This window comes from Monomorium pharaonis, chromosome 2, assembly GCF_013373865.1.
Source record: "Monomorium pharaonis isolate MP-MQ-018 chromosome 2, ASM1337386v2, whole genome shotgun sequence".
NCBI classification, from domain to species: Eukaryota; Metazoa; Arthropoda; class Insecta; order Hymenoptera; family Formicidae; genus Monomorium; species Monomorium pharaonis.
The window spans coordinates 14,133,717-14,150,328 of record NC_050468.1 but is presented as its reverse complement, the minus strand read 5'-3'; the positions used below and the strand labels follow the sequence as shown (position 1 = coordinate 14,150,328).

The following is a 16,612-nucleotide window of genomic DNA, read 5'->3' as shown; positions in this document are numbered from 1 at the left end:
AATTGTATAAAGATACATATCCTATAAAATTGTATCATTATATAAGAAAATTTTGTCTTAAATTGTAAAAATTGTAAAAAATTTTACTTTAGAATATTTTACTTGTTGCATAGTAACTTTTATCCAGCCGTTTATAAAACTTTATTTTATATTTCAAAAATTCCTCATATTTAATAAATTACCAAGTGGTTCTAAGCTTATTATCACATGCGGTAAAATTTGTAGCAAATTTTATGATAAAACATAACGAAAAATTCTCTCCTTTATGAAAAAAAGGCTCATACAATTTGTTTCTAATAAGATTCCCAAATGCTTGTCCCATTTCCATTCATTTCAATTACGTTTTAACGAGATAAACAATTTCCTTTAAATTAATATTACTGTGCGTTAAAATCGCACGGAAAGATAAGGAGCACGATTTATACCGTAAAACGATACCGGCGCGTGAAACACGAACGCCGTTCGCGAAATTCTTTCCCTCCCTGGTCGAATAAATCGCGCGATTCGCGGCCGCAGGGGGGGGGGGGTAGCGACCCCTTCCTTCTGAGCAACAAGCAAAAGTCGCGAATTATACGGCAGGTATACGGCGCAGTGCCGGCACTCACCCTTCCTGAAACGCGAAAACCAGAAAATTACGTCACGGTGGACCGTGCCACCCTCCCACGCCTGCCACTTTCCTGAATAATGTTCGCGGTATGCGGCCACTGCAGTTGCAGTCGCTGCAGCTGCGGCTGACCGTGCTTAAAAACGGAAACCCGCGCAAGTATTTCATAAATGGCATCGTAGCACGGAACCGCGCGCGCGGAAATAGACGACATCTTATTACGTGAAAGTCGTGCGCGCGCGCAAGCGTAATTAAAATTGCTCGAGAAACGCCGGCGTTTTCCTGAACTCTTTCGGACTTTAAGAGCCGCAAGCCGCAATATAGAATATAAAAATGACAACGCAAAAAAGTAAAAACGTTATTTATATATATGCAAATATTATATATATATATGTATTATATACGAAATTACTCGTGCTAAACAATTTCACGTATAAAATGTTAAAAACAGATTTAAATTTAAGACAAGATTATGGAAGAATGCCGATTATCATTTATCGCAATTAAATCTGGAATGTAAAATTCGAGTTTAAAATTCTTAAAATTCAAAGAGACTTGAAATTCAATAAAGATTGAAATCTCGTTATCATCTTTTCTCTATTTCTGAAACATAACTTATGAAAACTCGTTTATTTTTAATCGCTTGAATTTTCGATCAGTGCTTCGACATTATTCCATTTGTCTTGAAAAGTATTCCGGTGCTCTAGTTTCGGTTATATTACAATAGCTTCAAATCGCAGAATCGTTTATTGAATTTTGCTAATTACATCAATATGGGAGAAATGAGCGATACATTTATGCGATAATTAATTAATTTTATCTAATCAATTAACCTCTTGAGAATAGTGGAGAAAAATGGTTATAAAAGCTATTGGTAAATTATATTTCACGATCCGATTGTTTGGTAATAACGTCTAGATTGCGCGGAATATCCGAAAAAATTTTCGGTTTATCGTCGTCGATTAAATGGTAGTTTTTTTTTCTTCGAACGAGAGAGTTTTGTCGGAGTGCTGCATGCAATCGCACGGTTAATTTACACGCTCCGCTTGTTTTTCCACTCTCTTCTATTCCGAATATTGACCGATCCTGTATAAATAATACTCTATTTTTTTCTCTCTCTCTCACCTCTCCTCTCTCTCTCTCTCTCTCTCTCTCTCTCTCTCTCTCCCTCTTTGTCTCTCTCGTGTCTTCTGTCTCTTGTTATTTCACCGCCCATCGGCGAAATGGAGGCACCACCGATTGCACCGCCCTGCTTTGATTTATTAACCGGCGCGCAATTGTTCGCGAATCGCTTTAATAATTCAGCTGTTGATTAAACGGGCTGGGTTCATTTTTACGCGTGATTTATCCCGCGGCAATGCTCCTCTCGATATGTGTGTCCCCCGATATACGGTGCTTCTCCCTCTCGTTGAAAATGATTCCGCAACGGCCATCGTCCGCTAATGCTCGCACATCGTCGATCGCGCGATTTAATATCATCGCATACTACACTCCAAGCCATTGTGTGAAACGGAAATACAACAGAATTCTGATTATCCTAACGCCGAACATTTCGACCGAGCATTCGATTATTTGTAAAAGATGTTGTTCAGTGAAGAAACACAAGAGCCTTTTATGTACAAAATTTTCGTGCCAAATCCGTGTATTATATCAAAATTAATGGAAATAGAGAGAACAGAATAATATATAAAAAAGAATATTTTTTGAAACTGAAATCATATGGTTAAATTAGATTTCTTTTCAGATACGTACATATCTTTCTCAATAAAATTTCTTTATTGCATTGCCTCATTTTATTAACGGAATATTAATAGTTAATAAAAATACTATAATGTAAAATAATATTTAAAATTATTATTTGATAAGTATAGAAATGATAGTTAAAAATGTATAATTATTTGATCATGTGACTGCCTGTATCCTCAAACAAGTTCGGTTAATCGAATTTTCAATGTATCAGCTGCACAAGCTCAGAGAGAAATAAAAATCCACCACAGGTGAGATTCAAATATCAATTCCACGTGCCAAGTATCACGTTTATACGACACGTGCAATATTTTATTCAATATATTATCAAATGACACGACGTGTCATCAAGTATTACAATATTGTTGAATAATCGTACAATTGTGTTTATTTCGCATTTCATTATTATAATAATATGTCATGTTAAACCGCTATTATTGTGCAATTTATTTTGGTAGTAATGACGCATTTACACAGATAAACAAAATTTATATCGTCACGAGTGAATTTGTCGGTTGTCCCTCCACGAAAGAGACCAAAAGAAAAACGCGATCGAGACGCACAACGTCGACAGGTGGGCTCGATATGGCGTTAAAAAAGCGTTAAAAAAATAATAGGTATAATGAACACGCAATCGGACATAGATAAATGGGATTATACTCACCACTTTAAGTTTTGCCTGTATTTCCCGGAGTTTTCTTCTCGCGAGAACCTGTATATGCGAAGATACTTGCTTTCGCGTTCTCGTCTTACCGGTCCTCAATTTGATATAACGGGCGATCAGCTCGTTGCGACCTGCAATATGATAAATTACGTGTAAAGAGGTGTGTTTCATCGGTGTTCTTTATCAACAGACCGCAATAATTGTCGTTAATCAAACAAATCACATAACCAGATGCGCAATCACAGACGGATTTAAGTCAATTGATATTCATCCTATTAATAATTTAATCATAATTCGCCAAATGTAATATTAGTTAAAGATAAACATAATTATATTTATATTTATATATTTCTTTAGCTTTTTATATTTTTCTTTAAAGGTTGAAATAAACGATTCGAGGTATTTAATAAAACTAAATCCTATAATTAATGATAATCGATTGAACTTATGGAGCCGAGTAAGTCTTCGCAGAACGCAATCTGACCTTTTCGGGCTTCTTTTTTTAAGCTTGTTTTTCAATCGTTATATATTTTCCATTTTTCCAAGTAGTGCCATGAAAAATCTGAACGCTTCACATAAATTCTGATTTCTTTGTCGAGAATAGAAACAAACAATCACGATCCACCCGCAGAAGCGTCAGAATCGGTCCTGGGAAATGAAAGTTCCATGACGAAGATTGCATTCTCGCGAGCATCGAATACGAGAATTCCTTCTAGAATTGACGAGAAGCAGACCGGACGGATTCAAACAAACCCTCGAGCAAACCGCTCGAAATAGGCTTTGAGAGCTGCCTCGCAGAAGCGTCAGATAAAATGTGCTTTAGGATAAAGCCGACCGTCAGCGTATTTAATTCAAGCGATGCATTGCATTTTAAACCAGTCTGAAGGACACGATATCTTATCGGACTTGATATACGTCTGTGATTTTTTTCTTTATCCTATCCTAATTTTTTTCTTCACTTTTATTATATCTAAAAATATAATAACGATATTTAATGGCTTTTTTGCAATTTTTAAAAACTGTGATAAAGCAATTTCGAAATCGGATTCGTATTTAGCGTCCAAAAACTAGGAAATAACTAATCCTATTCTGACGATTTTTTTATTAATGTCTGTCATATTAATTACAAATTATTACTTTGTGATCAGAATCATCTATGTACACATATTAACATTTTGCTTGAGCTTTATTCATATTTACATGTATCTCTTTTTAACAAAATTTTTGATATGTAGTTTTCCTAAATATCCTCTTTTGTGCTACAAATAAAGCGTTACATCTTAATTAGGGATTTAAATAATTTTATTCTTTAGTTTTATATACTAGACGTACTAACAAAAGTAACTGCTCAAAAAGTACTTGAAATTTCCATCAGAAAATATGTATTATGACAAAAAAATTATGTAACTTATAAAACCTTAAAACACAGAAACTAGTTTGTGTAAACGTTTACATAAACGTTGATTTTTATCACATTTTTAAAATCATTACGAATAATGTGAGTAATTGTATGGAATATTTAAACAGTAATTAACCTATACATAATTTGCCACTGCGGATAACGTAAATTATCCCGATATCGCTAAACAGCAAGAGCGATTTACCGTAATCGCGTGAAAAAGCGCAGTTTCGATGTTGCGCGCGCACGCGTAAACGATTTTCGTGCAAAACTCGCGGCTAAATTTAACGGGTGATAAAGTGCGCTCGTCATAAATTCTAATTAGCGCGGGAAAGCGCACGTGGAGGCGAGTACGGGTATCGGTGTTCCGTACCGTACGAAGCGTCGTTTGGCGACTCAATCCGAAGCGGATATCCGCGCACGAAATTACGCGGACGCGTAACTCGCGGACTCGGGACGATAACGAGTATAATAAATCGTAATGAGCCGAAGCGGGCGGGGATCGCGAAAGAGGAAAGAGATGGGAGAAACGTCCCATGAGACGAGACGAGAAAGAGAACGAATGGTTTCACTCGATTCGCGCAGTTACACGCGAATATAAACCGCTCGAAACTGCCGATAACGAGAGACGATTTCGAAACGGTGAAAAGAACCGAGAATCGATTCGAATGCACGGAGGGAGGGGGGGGGGTGGGACGTATTCAGGTTTCATCGCGTACACGATGAAAATCCAACGGCCTCCGGATTTAACAACACGAATATTCCATTTGCGCGCTCTATTCTATTTTTTTTTATTTATACAACAATGTACCGTGCGTAAGGTAAAATCGGAGAAAAAGAGAAAGAGAGAGAGAGATAGAGGTGGGCGGGAATGGAATGTTTTGTTTTTCTGTGGATCACGCATCGGGAGCAATGAAAAATATAGCATCAAGCTGTGGCGATCAGCGTGGAATAATTTTCAAATGCGCGGCTCTCATTGTGCGCGGAGCATGACGTAAAAATATATATGAGAAGAAAGAAAAAGATGCCGAATTTAAATTCGAATGTATTATTAAATTCGACAAACTATTTATTTTAATTCAAATAAATAAAAGAGGCCATTGTGCGAGCTAGATGTACGATTATTAATTACAATGATAAAGAAATTAGATACCTTACTAAGTATAGTTTAAGTAACAAACGTTTGAACTGAACAATCATCTTCTGTGTTAGGTTTAGAAGATATTGACGTATAATTATTGAAGAACGCACGCATGACTGATTCGTTGTAAACAATAACGTAGATCGCATATGACAGGCATTGATGATCGGATTGGATTAATAAAAATTGTTGATTCAATTGTTTATTCAAATTATTAAAAGAGCGTGGAAAGTGAAACTGTAAACAGTCCACGAATACTCTTTCTAAATCGCAATCAGTGGATATTCACTAATTTACAGTGGCATACTTTTAACTGCGATAATCAATGAATATTCGTTGTCTTTCAGTAATTTGCACTTCTGAATTAGTGTATTATCACTGAAAGACCAGTGTATTTATTTCATTGATTGATTAATCAATGAATTATTATATAAGTTTAATGTATCACTGCAAGTCAGTATATTTTCACTGATTGTAATTTAGAGAGCTGATTTTAATTTCCACTATTTGTACTTTTTACAAAAGTCAATACCAATAGATTCTTTCGTACAATCAATTTACTATTCCCTATAAATTTATGATCCCTTGCATTTCGTTTTGCATCTTCCCGTCGTGCATTCTCCGCGTGATAAAATTACAAATATTAGATTACAGAAATGATTTAATCGTCCATTCTCACAAAATGCAACGTTTTAAAACAGAATCCTCTCCGGCAAACAAAAGCCGGAAGATCTTCCTCCGAGTGATTCTTCTCTACGAGCGGAGCTCAGCCGCGCGCCATTATGTTAACCGCCACCGCGATACGCGCACTACACTGAATGGTCAATATACGATGACAAATGCAACGTAACCGTTCGACGAAACAAAGGAGTTGCCGGTTGTGGTCGGGCGCGGGGGAGTTGTTCGATGAATTGATTTCCGGCCGATTGGACCGTGTAAACGACATTTCTACGCGCCACCTTATCGCCGCTTAGATTTCACAGCCGTTAAGGTTTTACGGTCGCCGGTGACCGTAAAACCCGGCGCCAGACGACATCAAACGTGTCGTAATTGAAATAACGTTTAACCGTACGGTAAGCAGAATCACGCCCGGGGTACGGTGAACCACCGACGGATAAACGCGCGCGCGCGCGCGCGACGAACGACGCCGAACGTCTAGAATTCTAACGACTGGCGTGGGAAGTTTCTAACTTCGATATCGCGCAGTGGCTCGTCGACTTCTGTTTTCCTACAAACGGACACTCGTCCGATTTTATCAATCCATTATTTCCAAATGTCAAGTTATTGCATCGTAAATGTGAAATCGCGCATTAATTATAATTAATTATAACATTCTGATTAAAATATCCCGGGTAAGCTTGCGAGAGATGTATTTAGTATTGTTGAAATATTTGATTGCTATAAACAAATATGATAATAGTAGCAGAAGTTTGATAATAATTACAACCATCTCGTTGTAATTACCTTACGTTTAGTTGAAATTATTTCACCAAAGTCTTTCAAACAGCGCATTTCAAATATTTCAATATCATTACTAAATATATATCTCACAAGTTTGTCCAGGTTTTTTTTTTTTAATCAATGCAGGGTAATGCGAGGAGAACAAATATTTGCATCATTTCAGGAATTACGTGAGAATGTTACATCAAATGTTTCTCTTTTAAAGGAACGCGCGCGCCGCTAACATCGCCGGATTAATTGCAGATTCATATTGACTATCAAAGCACTTTGGCGAGGAGCAGAGAGGGATGAAAATCGCGACGTCCCGGCACGACACAACCGCCGCCGCCGCCGCCGTTCCTGCCGTAGGGCAAATAAATTATTTCTCCGATAAATCTCCAAGTTTCGCGGAAAGTTTCGGGGAAGAGATTACCGTCTTGCTTCCTACGGAAAGACTCGATTAAGAGTCGGTGGCGAACACGGTTCGCTAAATGATTCATCGTTACCCGAGCGAGCGGGGCGAACCTAACGACGCGCAATATGTCGTGGACAAACACAAACGGAGGAGGAGGAGACAAAATGGAAACGACAACGCCACCGAATCTCCGGTCCGCCACTCTTTTTTGCATTGCAAATCGCAGATCGTAAATTACGGGGGCATTCGTCTTCGTCCCGCGCGGACCCTACAAATTGCGACGAATATTGTTCCCCGAAGATATTCGAACGCTCCGAGGATGCAGATGTTGTTTGTAATATAAATGCGCAATCAATGTCCTTTTACGTCGCTGACGGCGACGGATCGTGATCGTACTGATTCCCGGGAAGCTAAAAATATAGAATACGGACCGCGATGAAACATATTCTCCTGTCCTCTATACTTTGCGACAAATAAGCCAGCGTATTGGGGAAACATCAGAAAATATCGTTCGAATTACTAATCACCCAACTTCATTGCGACCGTTGGGTGATGGAATTTGAGATTTCGTAAAGAATTATAAATTAAAAGAGAAAACGACAAGTCTCTTTTGTAAGGTATAAGTAACAATCTAAGTACACAAAGGTATTTTAATTTAATAGACCTGATATAACTTTATCAGTATCAGAAGCACGTATAGTAATGGATGCCTCGTATTGCCGTCCTTTTTCTCGCATCCGCTACTGAAGTTATGTGAGGAATATATGGTACGTGGACGAAAGAATTCCGGCAACGTCTTGCGCGCGCGAGAGTCCAAATTTGTGCTCTCTCGGCCACGGAAATTCGGAAATCCTCTCGCATCCGCGCTGCGAATGTTCCGCCAGGAAGTTGCGAGATCCCGGCGGTGGAGGTTTGTGACGACGCGGGGATCCATGAAGGTGCGCGCTGCCTTCGTCGGATGGTAACGTAAGAGGGAGGAGATGTGCAAGAGAGTCTACGGGATAGCGGGGGGGGGAGGGGAGGGTTACGAGACGGGGCGGTACGAGAGGAGGGGAGGGGGTGGCAAAGGGGAGAGGTGGTACGGAGAAGCTGAAGCATCGGGAGGAAAATATTCGAGATTCCAGGGGAACCGCGTGATGACTCAATTTCGCAAAGACCGTTAAATGGCCCGCTATGAACCATGCGCCACCGCCGGCCGCGTTCCTTCTCTGTTTTTGAAGGCCGAACATTCTTCGTAGGGGGTCGATTATGCCGGCTTAGGCATCTCCATAGTACGCGACCGAGTACAAAGAAGAGACTCGGTTTATTTGACTTTTCCTCTATCTCGTGCCAGATCTTCAGGTCGGTCGACAGAATCATTGTGTCAATGTCGCCAATGTTAATTTTACCCTTTCGACCTTTTGTGCCCGGCGCTTTCAAGTATTTTACTCCAATCTAGTTGATTTCCTCCATTTTCTCGGCAATGCGTAAATATTATAGAACGACCATTGATCTAAGATACTGAATATTAGGTAATTGAATATTAAAGACACAGAGCACACTGTTCAGCATATCGCATTACAAGATTATACTGTAAAGTAATGTAAAGAATCAAATTGAATAAATTTCTTGAGTTTAATAATATTTTTATAACTTCTGTATGTGTCAAAGTAAATTATTTTAACACAAATTGCTTAAAAAACCAATTACATCTAATCAACTCGGTTTTATCACTTGTGTGTTGTATATTTATTTTCAAAGTAAAAAAATTGTTTAACTTTAGTTTTAGTTAAATTAATGATATGTTAAATAGGAGCAATAATAACGAGTAAGGACGATTTTTTAATATTTCAAATTATGTTCAATTCGACAGTGCAAAAACAGTGTATATAGAAATATATTCTTTAACAAATCTGAAGTTTTTATTTGCACAGATTTGCGAGACAGATTGATAAATTAAATAAAATAAATTGATAAAATTTTATTGTATTAAGCTAAAAAAAAAATTACTAATTTTTACTAATTTTTACTGATTAATTGAGTTTTAACTCGATATTTTCACACGTAACACGATTTCAACGGTGTCAACCTAATATCAGCAATTGTTTTAATTCTTAATTGTTTTCTATTAGCAGGTACAATGTCTTTTCCAGTATCTGCCTGTGCAAGCTCAGAAGCAATTTATTATCGAAGAAGGTAAGGCCCTTTTTTCACAAAGAGCGTCGGATGACGAGGGTAGAAAAGGGGAACACGTAAGAGCCGTGCCCGAGGCACTTCTCTACTTCAAACCGAAGCGAAGATCGATCATTGCCCGAGCATGTAGATGAGATCGAGATCAGCGATCGACATCGGATGTACAAGGTGAGTAGGATAATAGTCAAGAAGGGGAAAGAAAGAAAAGGTGAAAGAGAAAGAGAGAAAAAGAAAAACAGAGAGAGAGAGAGAGAGAGAGAAAAGAAAAGAGACTGTTGGATGCGCGACGAGCAATCAACGTAAATCACTTGGCTGATGCTCAATTTAACAAGAAGAGCCATTATGATCGCGAACTCGAAGTAACGAGCACGAGAGCGGGGAGATCTCTCTCTCTCTCTCTCTCTCTCGTTCGTTTATTTATAGCGAAGTGTGTGAACTATCTACGATCCCGAGTAAGAAGATACAGTTTGTTGCACACGCGTAACGCTATTTTAAGAGGCCCTCAGGCGTTATTACCGGCTGATTGGAAATGACAGCGAGGAAGCTTACACGGAAGAAATATGTCCCATTACAAGCTCGTTAGCGAAGCGCAAAGCAACGACGCGGGTTCCCGTCGGAAGGAGGATTCAGCGACACAGTGTTCCGCTCTCTCAGTAAAATATCTGTTTACACTATATAAAATTTTAAACGATATCCTATAAATCGTACTAAGTGGCTCATGAATAATCGCGCTATGAGCTTTGTACTCGGTTCTTTGACATAGTAATTGTACAAATTATTTACTTATACACAGGTTTGTTCTTTCTAAAATTGTCAGCGTATTAAACAGTGAGTTTGAAATATTAAATATTAATTATGTATTTATTAGTCAAGATCGCTGATTAATCATTGTACATACTAATTTATACTTGTTGTTACTGGATAAATTATACAGAATGTAATTATACAAAAACATATGAAAAAAATAATCTAATTAATTTCTATTGTAATATGAACAGTAAATTAATGAAAGCTTATCATACATTCACGATAGATTTTTTCTTCTGTTATGGCTCGAGCGGATCGAGCTCTTCCCTCGGCGCGCTCTCATTCACATAATTTGAAAAATTAATACTTCGATGGATCTAACCTAAGACCTAACTTAAGACAATATTGGACTTTTATGTTCATCTCGATCCTTTCTACCTTTTTACGAGCGTTGACCCAAATGTTTTGGGACACCCTGTAGAATTTTTTTATAGGATAACTAAGGAAACAATTTCTCGAACTGTAATATATCTCAAAAATATATCGTTTCGAAAATGACGTGGTTATGAATATCAGTGTGCGTCTAGCATTCATTAACTATATTATTTAGTGATCATCGTTAAATGTCATAGTTCGATATGAATCTCCAGCCAGTTAGATTCGTATCTGTTGAGTTATTACGTAACGGAGAAACGTATAGTCACGCGTCGGATCCTTTTATGAAGTTATGTATATATGTATGTATAGGCGGAAAAGAGCATGTACTGCAATTATATCCCAAGAAAACCACTAACACCAGGAACTTTTGATAAAATTCTCGTTATCTCACTTATTAATATTATTTACTTCATATTTGTAGAAACCGTTAAATTACCGAAAGGTAATTAAGTTTCGATTTGTAAGTATTACAATCTCATATAAATTTTCCACTATCAAGTAATTACATCTTCTGATCGGTCTCCTGATGAACTTCTATTCAAGTACCGTTAGGTTATCAATAATATATAATTGGTTAATAATATCGCTTATATTAATTGGCCTAAGTAGATATAATTCAGTCGAGATGACTCCCTATTAGCACTTTTTCTTAATCTATCACCTTTCTTATCACCGGGCTGTCTCAATTAAGTTTTTTCTATTAACATAATTGTTTGCTAATTTGATGAGAGAGACTATCGTATTTCCTCAAGCGTTTTTTCTAAGACCCATCATCGTCTCAACCAGTTCATTTCAATGATCCCTAGGTTATGGAGTAGAGTCGCAAATTGTGCAGCTACGAGCTGCAATAACGGAGGGTACTCGCTCGAACGACCTTGGTGCTCGGTTGACGTCGTCGAGAGGGATCGCTTTTGACATGTCGAGGGCCCGAGAGGCTCACCAGTGGTCCTCGGGGTATCCTGGACTTTACCACGAAGCACCGTCGCTAATCGATGGTTCACAAACAGTACGCCTCGTGCCGGTCCTTCAGTCGGCGAAGTGCGTTTAAGCTCGTTTGGTCAATTAGCGATTGCTGAATACACCGCGGTCGACCTTTAGGAGTCAGCACACGAAAAGGGCTCCTTAAATTCCGTTCACGCCGCCGGCTCAATCATCAAACATATTTTCGATAAGATCCTGTATTTTTTATTTAAATTCTTTCTAATTCTTTCGAGACAGAGAATGATAACGTCGATCCTTCCACGAATAAAAATATATTCTATCAAGTAAGATTGTATCTTAAGGTAGTTAAAAAAATCTTAAAGTCGAAATAAACTTGGTTGTATGTGTTTTGAAAAAATTTGTGAGAAATATAAATTATCACAAGCAAAATAACGATACAAGTAAAATAATAATAGAAAAAAAATCAGTTCTTACTCCATTACATGCTGTAAAGAGGTAATTTTTTACCAATGTAGAAAGAAAAATTATAGAGAAAAGAAAGTCTAGAGCTTCTCTGGAGGAACTTGAATAATATAGCGTATGTAACTAAACATACATGATTTGTTGCACACGTCTCTTCTGCTCAATATTTTAAAAAATTACAATCTCAGTTTGGTTTTGAGATCCTTTTTTTCTTCCGGGAAAAACGATGAAGTTTCTCGTAACATTCGTAAAAGCAGTGAAGAAAGTCGTCAAGTATCTGATCGCGAGAGAAACGAGAAAGCCGAGATACTCCCGCGTGGCCTCAAAAGGCACCCCAAAAAGCTATATGGGCGTGTATACTTTCGAAGCAAGGACGCGGGAAGGAGGGAGAGGTCGGGAAGTCGATAAGTGTCCTTGCGCCAGAAGGAGGATTCTCTCGCATCTTGACACGGTGACCCCCACCCTGACGACCTCGACAAACCCCTCTGCCACTACTACAACTACCGGGCAAACCCCGCAACCCAGTCCGTTCTTCTTCTTATCATCCCTAGGCGCCATTCCATCCATCTTCCTTTCTTTCCATTTTCTTCGGCGCTACAGCCACCACTACCATCCTCAACATCGCCACCGACACACACTGAGAGAGTGAGAGAGATACCATTCGCCGGCATGGCACCACCATACCAGGATCCGTCGGCAACCCGCCTCCCTCCCCCGCGACCCGTATACTCGCTCCCTTTCCGGGACCTGTACCATCCCCCAGTTCCCCGCGCCGACCCTCACCCCCGACTCCATCTCATGCTCTGTTCACTAATTGCACATTCTTCGCATAGTTTCGCCACCCCCGTCCCCTCGCCGACCCCCTTCCTCGAGGGAGGAGAGAGGTCGAAAGGGGGATATAGCAAGCCCTCGACACACAACTACCGCTTCTCTCTCTCCCCCCCCTTCTCTCTCTCTCTCTCTCTCTCTCTCTCTCTCTCTCTCTCTCTCTCTCTCTCTCTCTCTACTTCGTCCCTGCCTCCCTCTTCTCTCCCTTTCACAACGTTCCGTCTTCTTCCCTCTTCGTCAACTCACATGTACCTTGTACTACACACCCCCGTGCATGTCCTTGTCGAGCGGTTTCACCTTGCAAACCCCCTCGCACGCTGCTGCTATCATCCTTCGCACAAGCATCTCTCTTTCTGTCTTCGTGTTCCGCTAACTCAGTGAGTCTTTTCTCGCTCTCGCTCTCTCTCTCTCTCTCTCTCTTTACCTCTCACACCCTCTCTTTTGCACGCGCTCATGCTTCGTGTGCATGCTCACGAGAGAAACACAAACGAATAGATACGTGGTAAGCAGGCGTGATTTTCTTCAGGGTTCGCGAGGTCAAATTTTACAACGCTTTGGTAGAAACTCCGCAGCCGTTTGCGAGCTTCATATGTTAATATGAAATCGACACAGATACGCATCATTATACATATTTAATAATTGCATTTTGGCCTTGAAACATATCGTTTAGAAGTCAGAAGTATATATTTCTCAAACGTAGATTAAAATTTATGTCTTAAATAAAAATATTGGGTAATTATTTACAAAGAAATCTTTTAACTGTTCCTAATGTTGTACTTTCTTCGACAAGCCTAAACAATTTTTATTGACTTTCTGCAAGGTATATAAAGAATTGCAAAATTTAGATAAATATTTGAGTCAATTATCGTGTAAATTGCAACTCACAAAATTTGTAAATTGTATTACTTCTTTTTTCATGATGTATAATATCATCGTAAAATTTTTGTAGTATATATTGAAATTTAATTCAATGTAAATTCCCTCATAAATTTTGCTTTTCTCTTTGCAAATACGAGAACCTTATTTGATATTTATCAGATTATTCATAGGAATAAAGTACAGATTATCGAAGTAAGTATATGAATTTATTGTCATATTTTAACTGATGTAAATCCATCCTTACATATCATGATATTGAAAATGACAAATAATTTATTGAATGGCAGATCTTCTTTGCGTCTTTCGCTTGAAACTTTACAAAGCTCAACAATCGGAAAGTGTCTAAAAGCAAGTGTAAAAATGTTCCCACAACTTGTGAACATGTCGGTTTTCTAGCCGGCGGACTTTTACCAGCGGAAAATTTATTTCCCGCTCACCGCCTCAAGTTATCCGACCGCCCTTGCTTTTCCACGATCCTCCATTCAATTCTGATCGTTCACAGAATAGCAAGATCGCACTCAGCTTCCACACTTACGAGAGAGACAAGAACAGTCGTTTAAACATTATTTCTTGCTGCTTGAAAGAAAAAAGAAAGATGAGAATACTTCGTACAATGTAGCAAAAACCACAGTGGAACTTTTAATTTGATATTTTATATCACATTTCAACTTTAAATCATATTATCAAGAATAAATTGAAGTGAATTAAATAAGACGCTTTTAATTAAAAACAAATAAACATCATAAATCTCTACAATTCACAATTTTCTCTTTTTTTTTTTAAATAAAATATTAGAAATTATAAATTGTATTAATATAATTGCTCATCCGTTCAAGCACAATTTATATTTTTTAATTTTAAAATGTCGCAATATCAGACTAATTTTTTATACAAATTTTTTTTATTTTAATCTTCCATCGTTTAGTAATAACCACATAATTTTTATAAAAAAGAATAATTATATAAAAAATTTTTATAATTAGTAAAATAATTAGTACAATTAAAATTATCTCGTATATATTATTATAAATATTGCATTTCTTAAAAAAAAAAGTTGAATAAACAAAGATACTCGAATGAACATTGTTTAAATTTAAACGTTGCTTAAAATTAATTACTGTTAGAAAAAAATCAGCAGAAATTTATTCAGCATAGGATGTAGAAACACTCGAGGTCTGAATACGTTTGATATGTAACCAGTGCTGAAACTTTATCGTCAAATCGTGCACCATTTTACGTGAGGGTTACACGCTGCAGTAAGTTACTGCATAAAATACATCTTGAAGAGCAGCGCAACACGACGGAATCGCATTCGCTAAATCCCATTTGCTGCTCCTACGCAACGAAAACGAAGAATCGAATCACACCACCGTTCCTTTCCCTTTACGATGCCACCACAGCATCGCGCCGTTGTTGTTTTCGTGCACAATTTTCGTGATATACAGGCGGACGATTTTATCCCACCGCGGTACTTCTGTGAATACGATGCAGAATACGCCCAGGCTCGCACATATCGGGTGTCCCGAAAAATAATTAAAAATCCCTCGTTTGTTCCGCGCATAAATAAGTAAAAATTTCAATTTATTTCAGAGCAAAATTATCGCAATTTTTAATATTTTAGTTTCAGACATCTCGATAACCAATAATCAAATAAAATATCTACAAAGATAAAATTTATTTCAGCGAAGGAGCTTTGGCACTGTCCGAGCTCATAGTATAGGTAACTTAAAAAATTTAAAGGGAATCCGCGCTTAAGTTCTGTCAAGTGTTCCTGTATCTGATTTCTGGGACGCCCGGTGCGTGAGGCCGCCGGAAGGCAACCCGCTCGTTTCCAAAACCTGCATATCGGCGCAAACGGTCCTGCAAGGCGCGCTCGTAAAAGGCGCTCGTAAAATGGAAAGGGATTAAAGCACCACCCAGGTTTCCCTACACACGGCGGAAAAGTGGGTGGGTAGCGGTGGTGCGCGTGTGAGGGGGTGGGCGACGAACGAACGCCGCGAGGAGTATATATCCCCGGATTTACGAGGACGATAAACGGGATTATACGCCTTCCGTAAACCTTGAAACGATCTTTCGAGTGAGCGCATAGTTTGCGTAAGGGCGATGTTTTCCTCCGTCCTCACCGTAACTGCCCTAAACCGTCCTTCGCGAGACTGCACCTTTCTTTCTTGCCCGCGACTCGCCGGCTCGTGCTCTATCTATCTGTTTCGTTCACTTCACACCCGTTTTTCTCCTTTACCATTATACCGCGCTCGTTGTCGCTCCATTACGTCGTTGCCGCGATGCCGCAGAATCCTCGCAATTTTATCGCCGCATGTTGTATTTTCGCGATTTTTATCCAGCTAGAAACTACAGCTGTTTTCTTTTCTCTTTAAAAAAATAAAGTTATATTTTAAAAAAAACCGTAATAAATAAAAGCACGATATAATCATCGAAATATTAATATATAAAAAAAACACATTATATTAACTAATACACAATTCTTTTTGATCAGAAATGTTAAACGGGTATTTACGTATAATTGAATATAACTAAAAGTTATATCAGTTGTACATTTTTTCATAGAAAAATCACAGGCGAGTATACGTTTTATCTTTATTCTTCATATTAGCGCACAAAATGTGTAAAATTATAGTTCAAGTAGAAGTTGAAGTCGAGACATTTAAAATTATGGAAAAAATGTAATTATCAGCGGGAAATTTTGCGGAGCACCTAAAAAATGTTCGTGGAACACC

The 16,612-nt window shown here is 38.3% G+C and overlaps 1 protein-coding gene across 6 annotated transcripts in view; it reads right to left on the bottom strand.

Moving 5' to 3' along the window:
- The window catches only part of LOC105835835 (transcriptional enhancer factor TEF-1), a 172,107-nt gene that overhangs the window by 14,979 nt on the left and 140,516 nt on the right, over positions 1 to 16,612 (bottom strand). For all 6 annotated transcript variants that reach the window (XM_036283231.1, XM_036283233.1, XM_012679422.2 and 3 more), the window contains one exon: positions 3,015 to 3,145. In XM_036283231.1, the coding sequence (XP_036139124.1) occupies positions 3,015 to 3,145 (131 nt within the window). The remainder of the gene's footprint in view (positions 1 to 3,014; positions 3,146 to 16,612) is intronic.